Source organism: Helobdella robusta, assembly GCF_000326865.2.
Source record: "Helobdella robusta unplaced genomic scaffold HELROscaffold_120, whole genome shotgun sequence".
Taxonomy (NCBI): domain Eukaryota; kingdom Metazoa; phylum Annelida; class Clitellata; order Rhynchobdellida; family Glossiphoniidae; genus Helobdella; species Helobdella robusta.
Window position 1 is genome coordinate 57123 of NW_008703665.1, and position 10000 is coordinate 67122.

At 33.9% G+C, this 10000-nt stretch overlaps 3 protein-coding genes across 3 annotated transcripts in view; all 3 read right to left on the reverse strand.

The window, feature by feature from the left end:
- HELRODRAFT_194983 (hypothetical protein) overlaps window positions 1-2785 on the reverse strand; it is a gene marked incomplete at both ends in the record, with an annotated part of 3968 nt that extends 1183 nt beyond the window's left edge. Inside the window, 8 exons of the mRNA XM_009013833.1 lie at window positions 8-101; window positions 263-595; window positions 697-798; window positions 1055-1151; window positions 1340-1417; window positions 1674-1771; window positions 2312-2492; window positions 2730-2785. Of these exons, the coding sequence (XP_009012081.1) occupies window positions 8-101; window positions 263-595; window positions 697-798; window positions 1055-1151; window positions 1340-1417; window positions 1674-1771; window positions 2312-2492; window positions 2730-2785 (1039 nt within the window). The remainder of the gene's footprint in view (window positions 1-7; window positions 102-262; window positions 596-696; window positions 799-1054; window positions 1152-1339; window positions 1418-1673; window positions 1772-2311; window positions 2493-2729) is intronic.
- Window positions 2786-2972: 187 nt separating this feature from the next.
- HELRODRAFT_183816 (hypothetical protein) lies at window positions 2973-5246 on the reverse strand (the record flags this gene model as incomplete). The annotated part of the gene is made up of 6 exons (XM_009013834.1): window positions 2973-3038; window positions 3203-3270; window positions 3365-3442; window positions 3613-3709; window positions 4259-4441; window positions 4749-5246. The coding sequence occupies 6 exons, from the start codon at window positions 5244-5246 to the stop codon at window positions 2973-2975; spliced, it is 990 nt and encodes a 329-aa protein (XP_009012082.1).
- A 2685-nt stretch (window positions 5247-7931) lies between these two features.
- The window catches only part of HELRODRAFT_194984 (hypothetical protein), a gene marked incomplete at its 3' end in the record, with an annotated part of 5291 nt that continues 3222 nt past the window's right edge, over window positions 7932-10000 (reverse strand). Inside the window, exons 8-11 of the mRNA XM_009013835.1 lie at window positions 9684-9837; window positions 9365-9519; window positions 9221-9285; window positions 7932-8968 (exon numbers count right to left, since the gene is read on the reverse strand). Coding sequence (XP_009012083.1) covers window positions 7932-8968; window positions 9221-9285; window positions 9365-9519; window positions 9684-9837 — 1411 coding nt within the window. The remainder of the gene's footprint in view (window positions 8969-9220; window positions 9286-9364; window positions 9520-9683; window positions 9838-10000) is intronic.

Genomic DNA, 10000 nt, shown 5'->3' on the forward strand with positions numbered 1-10000 from the left:
TCATCACCCTCTTCACTTATTGGAGGGTGTTTCTTGCGGGGTGACATGTGGATCTGCTTCTTGCATCCTATGTACTTCAACTTTCTGTCCATCAGGCCGTTCTGCATGCATGCATGGATGAATGAATGGATGAATGAATGGATGAATGAATGAATGAATGGATGAATGAATGAATGAATGAATGGATGAATGAATGAATGAATGAATGAATGAATGAATGAATGAATGAATGAATGAATGAATGAATGAATAAAGATCTCACGAGAACACCGGGAGCTGAATGAGTCTGAGGCAGCCTGTGGACTGATTGGATTCGAACCAGGTCACTTTTTAAATGATTCATTAATGTTGTTGATGATGTTGTTGATGTTGTTGTTGATGCTGTTGTTTTATCGATGACGTCATCAATATCGTCGTCGTCAATGATGGTGAATTGATGTTGTTGAGCGGTTTCATCTGCTGTCGTTGCGGTGTTGTTGTTGCTGATGTGCTGCGATTGTTGCATGCTGCTGCTGTTGTTGTTGATGATGACGTCATTCTTCTTTGTATCGCCGTTCCAGTCATGTTGTTGTTGTTGTTGTTTCGGTTGTTGCTTCTGTTGGTTTTGTTTAATGTAAACAAATTAAGGAATGAATGAAAATGAATGAATGAATGAATTAATGAATTAATTAATTAATAATGAACGAACGAACGAACGAGCAAACGAGTGAACCCTACCAAAATCCAATCATGATGAAACACATCAGAAGCTGTCAATCTTTTCTTCGGATCAATATCCAACATGTCGTTTATCAATCCCTGGTTGATTCATTCATTCATTCGTTCATTCATCCATTCATTCGTTCGTTCGTTCATTCATTCATTCATTTCTTCGTTCATTCGTCCATACTTTCACTTGTGCGTCCATCAATTCATTCTTCAATGAGCCATTCTTACATTCATTCATTACGTAACCATCACCATCATCACATCAACTCAATAACGTCATCGTCATCATCATCATCATCACTATCGTCATCATCGTCGTCATCATCACTATCATTATCATAACTACCTTGGCCTCCTCAGTCACGTGATCCCAATATGGCGACTCGAATTCGTACTTCCCTGACTGGATCTGATCGAAGAGTTCGTCCTGGTCGTCGATGTCGCTGGTGTGGTTCGTGACATCGTTGTCGTCAACACATACACACACGTACATACAAACACACATACATACACACACATACATACAAACACACATACATACAAACACACACATACAAACACATACATACAAACACATACATACAAACACATACATACACACACACACATACAAAAACACACACATACAAACCTTGAAAATGGAGGATAGCCACAGAGTAATATGTAAGTCAGTATGCCCAACGACCAAACGTCAACTTCCAAGCCATAACTGAATGAATGAATGAATGAATGAATGAATGAATGAATGAATGAATGAATAAATGAAGAAATGAATGAATGAATGAATGAGTGAAGGAATAAGTGAAGAAATGAGTGAAGGAATGAATGAAGGAATGAGTGAAGGAATGCAGGAAAGAATGAACGTAAAATGAGAATATGAAAAAATAAATACACAAAGATAATCCACACAATGGAAACACATACAAACACCCACAAATGACCACCAACATCTCCCACCCACCCACCCAACTTCCGAAATGACTTCCGGGGCAACGTAAGTGGGGGTGCCACAGACGGTGAACAGTGGCTGGCTGACAGTTGTGGCCAGGCCTAGGTCACCAATCTTTAAAGTGATCGTGTCGTCTTTGTGCAGGTGCACCTGAATGTGGTTTGATTGGTTGGCTGGCTGGTTGGCTGGTAGATAGATTGAGTGAATGACTGACTGACTGACTGAATGAATGAATGAATGAATGAATGAATGAATGAATGAATGAATGAATGAGTGAGTGAGTGAATGATTGCCGGACCAACCAGGATATTTTCCGGCTTGATATCCCGATGTACGATATTGAATGAATGGAGGTAGACGACCCCACAACTGATGTCCTTCAGCATCCGGCTGGCCTCTCTCTCAGGGTAAGAGGTCATCAGAGAAATCAGATCAAAAAGGTCACCGTTCTGTGTGCGTGCGTGTGTGTGTGTGCGTGTGTGTACGTGTGTGTGTGTTGGAATGTGAGTGCGTTAAACGAGCAGAGCCGAGCGTACAGGTGAATAAAATACACGCGAAACAACCGCCTCACCGACCACCAACCACAATTAACAATATTTGTAGTTGTAGGTGCAGATCGTACAATATACAGAGACAGGCAACAAAAGAACCAACATTAGCAAACTCCATGATGATGTACATGTGTAAAGCTGTCTCCCAATCGTGAAACAACTCGATGATGTTGGCGTGTCGTATGGTCTTCATCATCTGCACTTCATTCTTCAGCAGACTCAACTCCTCCTTCGTCACATCTCTCTTGTCAACCACTTTCAAAGCACACTCACATTTTGTCGACCTGTGTATTTGTTTGTGTGTGTGTGTGTGTGTGTGTGCGTGTGCGTGTGCACATGAGTGTATGTTCGTGTGTGTGTGTGTGTGTGTGTGTAAGTATGTTTGTGTATGCCCATGTACATAAACGCATACATACGTGCATACATATAGAATAGATACTCACACATATACATACATATGTACGTACATACATACAAAGAAATACAAAAATACACAAAGAAGAAGTAGAAAACTAACTAACTGTTCAATACATCTCTTAACAGTAGCAAACCTTCCCTGACCTATGACCTCCGCCATTTTGTAATTGCTTCGGAGGTCAGCTGGTTCATCTGGAACTCGTGATTCTATTTACAAATTTGAAAAAAAGTTTGAGAAAAAATCATCTAATTGTAGTCATTCATTTATTTATCAATTCATCCATTAATTCATTCATTCATCGATCCATTTATTTATAATTCACTCATTTATTCATGCATTAACTCATTCAGCAATTCGACATACTCGTCTTAACTGATGCTCTATCTTTCTTTACAGTTGAAACATCATTCACCTTTAATGGATTATTGAAATATCAAATGAATGAATGATTGCATGGATGAATAAATGAATGAATGAATGAATGAATGAATGAATGAATGAATGAATGAATGAATGAATGAATGAATGAATGAATGAATGAATTAATGAATGAATGAATGAATGAAACAGGAATACTTTAAAAGCATCAGGCTGGGATTCAGATGTGTGCGGCTTGGTAGGTGAGGAATCTTCAGTAGGAGTACCTAGTTATAATATTAATAATTATAATTCATAATAGCAATCCATAATAATAATTCTTAATAATAATTCATAATAATAATAAATAATAGTTTTTACTTTTTCCATTGAAGAGAGTCCAGCTTGTGTTGATCGTCCCGGCCGCTTGCTTATTGGCTGATGTTGCCTGCACTATTTCTTTCAGTACAAATATTATTATTATTTTATTATTATTTACATTATTATTATTATTATCATTAGCGGTTGCACATGTATATATATATACATACACACTCACGCACGCACGCACACACACATATGTACACATACATACACACAGACACTCGCAGACACACAAGTTTATCAACCTGATGCTGTAAGTTCAAGGTCATCTTTGGAAAATTTTTCATTACCGTAAGCAAAGAACAACGACTCTTCACCGAAAAAATCTTTCAGACAAGAAACCTAGATACATAAATATAATATAATTAATTTATTGATTTCAACAGTGAAATATAATAAAATGTTATATTATTATTATATAAAAGCACAAATGAATAAATTTTATATATAAATAAATATTACAAATACACGCATGTACACATAGGAGCAGGTTTCATATTGGTCTATAATAATAATAATAATAATAATAATAATAATAATAATAACAAACAAATAGTAATAATAAAATGATAACTCAACTATTCATTGAATTGGCAAATAATTTTGACATGCTTCATCGATTATTATTTTGTCAATCTATTATTATTATTATTTATTTATTATTATAAATATTTATTATTATTATATATTACCATTAAAAATAAATCGATTTGTTTTTAATTTTATAATAATTTTTATTTTCATGTAATTTAATATTTTATTGAATTGAAAATACCATTCTAATCCTAACTTTAATTAAACTAACTAACTAAAATAACTACTAAACAAATAACAGAACTAGAATGCATCAGACTTAGCAAGTTAGTATGGCACGTGTAAACTAGAAAATACCGGTTTTCCGTTGGCCATGTAAACTTTTTTGAGGGGTCCAGAGTCTAATTTGACTGACGTGTTGATCTCGTTCAGGGCCTGCTCCATGCTTAACGCTGTTTTCTTGTTCAGAAGCACTTTCACTAATTTCCGGGGTCTAGCACCGTTCCGGATTACAGTGATTAATCTGGGTTTTATGAATTCCTAAAAAGATTTTACAGATTTAGTTTGAATTCTGAGTGAAATTTTGTGTCTGTTTGTGCCTTTGTAGGTTATTTGTTATTTTATTTCATTTTTATTTTATTTGAAGGGTAAGACGATAAAATGAAATTTAAAATTTATTTATTTATTTCTTCAACCGCAAACAAAAAATTATTACGCAAAGAAACACCAAAAAATCAACTAATTTTCTTTTAAATTTTAGGCCAAAATATCACTTCAACTTAAAAATATTCGTTAAATTAATGCTCAAAATTAATTCAAAATTGTAAAAATTTGTGAAAAAACTCACTCTTGCATCCTCCAAATCATCATTTATGTGACCCCTTGACCCCGGGTCGAGTCCCTTACAGCAGCGCCAGTGTCTCTTCGAAAATAATGGCGACGATGGTAAAGATGAAGCATTATTATTATTACCAAAACTACTAAAAGTGTTATTACTGTCGTTAAGACTACTTGAATTATTCAGTAAAATGAGTTTAGTAGACTTTAAATTACTCTGATTGTGGTGATGTTGTCTTAATCGGTTTGTACTGTTAATGGTTTTGGTACTTGAGCAAATGTACGTTTCACCGTCGTACAGCTCTTCTAAAGTCTCAATTGGACCAAATCCTTCATAAGTAAAGAGGTATCTAACTCCTTTTGGCAAAATTCGCTTATCACAAAGTGTAGTGTCAGTCAGTTCGTCCAACAGCGAGTCCAGGGTCTTGTGCCTAAGTGGAGAAACAGTGTACGTTAATCCGGGGTAGAAGTTATCTCCGTTTCTTATGAACTTCACTTTTTTAATCATTTGATTAATTTGGGGCTTAAAATTGTCAACAGTTTTTTTTATAAAATTCAATTGAAACGACGTACGTTCGTATCTCACTGTAAAATAATTCTACGTATAAAAAGTGAAAATAGTTAATGAAACAGTTAACTAATTACAGTCCAATTAACGTTAATGTGTTAATTACGCAACGATGAAACAACAAATGGTACATTTAATTAATTTATCAGCAACAACAACAAATCAACCAAACCAGCATATGTCTACAAAATTGTTTAAATATTGTGCCAAACTCTACAGAAATCTGCAACGTACACTCACGGAACATTCAAGAAAGCAATTCAATGTAACTTTATTTCTAAGATTTTATTTTAGGCTTCATGTGACCGTGTAAATACATACAAACAAACAAACAAACTATATACACAACTATTTATACAAATATATGAGCAAAAATGAACGAAAAACGCTCTAAAACAACCTCTGCAGACCGATTTTCAGTAGCAGGCTTGCATACACACCCCCTAGCTTTCCTTCATATAGACGTTCATTCAGTGGATACACACACAAACACACATCTACACACACATATGCACACATACATACATTCATACATACACACACATGCATACACACACATGCATACACACACATGCATACATACCTACATACAACATGCAGTATGCAAACATACAAGATGCAACGCTCATCTGAAGCATGTTTGTAAAGATAGTACGCACCATATAACCCGCCACTATGAACTATAAACATGGTTTCCATCAATGAACGCTACATGAATATCATTATGATGAAAGAGAGAGAGAGAGAGAGAGAGAGAGAGAGAGAGAGAGAGAGAGAGAGAAAGAGTAGAAGGGAGAAAGCGTTTAGTAGACTATATTAAACGCAAAATTATAAGTAAATAGATCGATATACGTACACATATACATGCACACATGCGTACAAACATACATATACATATTCACACGTACTTCCTATGTTTATGTTACAATTAACTTATATTTAATATGATTAAAATTAGTTTGTTCGTAATTTTTGCAACTTGTGTGTAGCATTTTTTACCGCGTAATCAACCAACAAGAACAGAGCAATAAAAAGCTTTGCAACATGGTAATTTTCCACAAGCGCTTGTGTAAATTATGATAAATATGCGTACATATTATAATAATTATTAGTAATAATAAATATTAGTGATGAATAACCTCATGAATATTAATTTGTCTGGTGTATAACCTAGCGTACGTTTTTGTGTGTTTGCGTGTCCGTTAATGAATTTGTTTTCGGAATATTTTACGTTTGACCTTTAGAAAGTGTCTGGAAATTTTGTATTTATGTGTGTGTGTGTATGTGTTTGTGTGTGTATGTATGTATGTGTTTGTATGCGTGTGTGTGTGTTTTGTTGATGTTATTGTTGTTATGATTATTATTATTGCATTCAATTTAATTTAGCCATAAAAACACAACGAACCAGAACTGAAAAAAGAACTTGACATTAAGCAGACCAGATGTTTACGATGATACCAACAACAAACAATAATAACATTAACAACAACAACAATAACAATAATAATATGAAAAGTAAAAATAAAAATAAAAGAAGAGAAGCAGCCTAATGCTACAACCTTATGCCTCCAGTATGACTCACCAAAACAAAACGCTAGTTTTTATTATTATTATTATCGATTATTATTTTTATTTATTATTATCGTCATTATTAATGATTATTATTATTTATATTAATCATAATACTTATGTATAAAAATATTATTTCGAGGTTTTGATACTGGTATGTGGACGAACGTATGTGCGTTCGCGTCTTGCTTTATTGTTATTCCTATTGTTCACGACTATGAACTTCGATTGTTATTATTTTTGTTATTATTATTATTAGTATTATTATTGTTTTTAGAACCCTGGCTAGCAAGCATCGAACGATCGCTTCGTACCTTTTTTTTCATTTAAAAAAAAATTCAGAAGGCAGGCAAAATAAATGTAATGAGTGTATAAGAACATAAAAATATTTAACGTATACACAATTAAAAACACACACACGCACGCACACACATATATAATATAATATATAAACATATATATAGATGAATGGATATAGATATATTATATAAATTGTTAGTAATATTACGAAGACACACATGTATGTGCAATCAATTTGATACAAGCTTTTTAGGTTTATACATAAGATGATATTGAGACGGAACGGAAAGAAAGAGACAGACAGAGAAAGAGAGAGAGAGAGAGAGAGAGAGAGAGAGAGAGAGAGAGAGAGAGAGAATGATAATATATATATCACAGTACTTTAAATAAATTAAGTGGTTGTTGTTATAATGTTTTAATGGAAGAGAATCTCCTATTCTTTCGAGAGTAATAATAAATTAAAAACATACGAACGAATGAATGAATGAACGAACGAACGAACGAACGAATGAATGAATGAATGAATGAATGAATGAATGAATGAATGAATGAATGAATGAATGAATGAACACACTAATAAGTTAATAGTTAATTAATAGTTAATAATTTGTTATTTCTAGATCCAAACTCATAAAATTTATTTACATTCCCTAAACTGCAGTCAGAAATGCTCAATTAGAATCGCATTTAAAAGCCAATTTGTGTTCAAAGTTTTAAAAATTAACATGCAGAAATTCAAGATAATATCAACTTAATTTATAAATAAACTACATAATCATTGTCATCATAAACGTCATCATTATTGTTATTATTATTGTTGTTGTTGTTGCTGCTGCTGTTGTTGTTGTTGTTGTTGTTGTTATTATCATTGCCTAATATGTGACTCGTTTCGTATATATGGTCATGTTGATCTACGATTAATTCGTCAATTTGTGGTAATTGTTGTTGTTGTTGAAGTTGTTGTTGTTGTTGTTGAAGTTGTTGTTGTTGTTGTTGAAGTTGTTGGAGTTGTTGTTGAAAGTCATTTTGTTGTTGATCACTATGTCTGCTAATGTTATCATCATCATAGTTTTGTTGTTGATGTTGTTGCTGATGTTGTTGTTGCCCATTAAACAAGCTGCTGTTAGATGATGACAGAACAGAAAAATCAATATAGCGAACGTTGTGTGGGTTGCTATCATCATTAACAATCGCATTTTCTAAATCATCGTTGTTGTTGTTGTTGTTGTTATTGTCATGATCTTCATCATCACCGTTATAATTATCATAACTAGTAACATAATTATTGTTATAATTGTTGATAATTTCGTTGGAGTTTCTTTTGTCTAATTGCTTCTCGATGGCCATTTGGTGACGACGTAATTTTTCTTCCTGGCTCTCTTCAAAATTTTCGTTACTGCAATCGAGTTGTTGTTGTTGATAATGTTTTGAATGTTGCCGATCAGTGCTGTCCCTATTCTTAAACCCGTTTGAATATCCGTTAGCTGGGGAAGACGATTTTTCAGGGGATGAGTTAGTTGATGTCGGTCCCTCACCGCCCACTTCGTAACCGTAATTATCGTAGCACACGAACCGGTATTCAAATCGGAGTTTGTTGTACATCGCTAGAACGTGAATGGCTATGAATATCAGTAAAGCGCCAAATTGAAAACCGATATTCGAACCGTTGAATACGTAACGCAACCGAGCTTTATCGTATCGCCAGCAGAAGGAATCGCCGAGACAGTCGGTATGTTTTTCGATACATGTACTCTCGCCTATGGCTCGATATACGGCTCGACCCGGTACGAATGCTGAAACAATTTTTCTTTGTATCATAAAATGAATCATAAGATCGTAAAACTATTAGCGCCATTGAGAGGCTTATATTACCTGCTAATTATAAGTAACGAAGGTTGCATAAATTTAAACACACGTACGTGCTTACGTAGAAACACGCACACACACACACACACATACACGCACACACACACACATATAAACACACGCGCACACACACGTACATTCACACACACAAACATTCACACATACATAAACATACATACCAATAATTATTATGAGCCAGATGGCCAAAGACAACGACATTGTTCTATGTTCCTCGTGTATTGTTCTTCAAAAATGTAAATTAAATTTTAAAATAGTTTAAAAAATAATCATTTATATAGCGTAGATCAAAAAATTTCACTAACCTCAAAAAGAACAAAATAACAATAACGGCCGCCATAGAATAAGTTAGTGTGGCCATAAACAGAAAAACCCAGAACAAACCAAAAATACTGCAATTATCGGCCATGCATTTCTCTGAATTTACTGGCAAGTTAACGCAAGAACACGTCAACGTTAACTGTTTGAATGTTATTAGTCTATGGTTTTGTATCATATATCTATGATTTGTAATTATTTATCTATGGTTTTGTGTTATATATCTATGATTTTTAATTATTAAACTACCTAATATTTTATTAATTGTCTATGTTATTGTCTATCTTTATTATTCATCTTTCCAACCTGGCAAGCCGCATGGCACATTGAAGGATATTTAACTCCTCCCACTCTAATGATGACGTCATTATTGCTGTTGTTGTTGTTGACGGTGACGTCATTTCTGCTGCAGACTAATTCTCTCTTAACATTGGAACACCCGCAAGCATCGTAACAAGATCTTGATAATGATTAACATTGGTTTTAATTAAGATTTACTATCATTATTATTATTAACACAACATAGACATAGAAACATAGATACACATTCAAACACACACACACACATACACGCACGCACACGCACGCACACACAAGCATCCATAACTTACAAAACGCTGTCA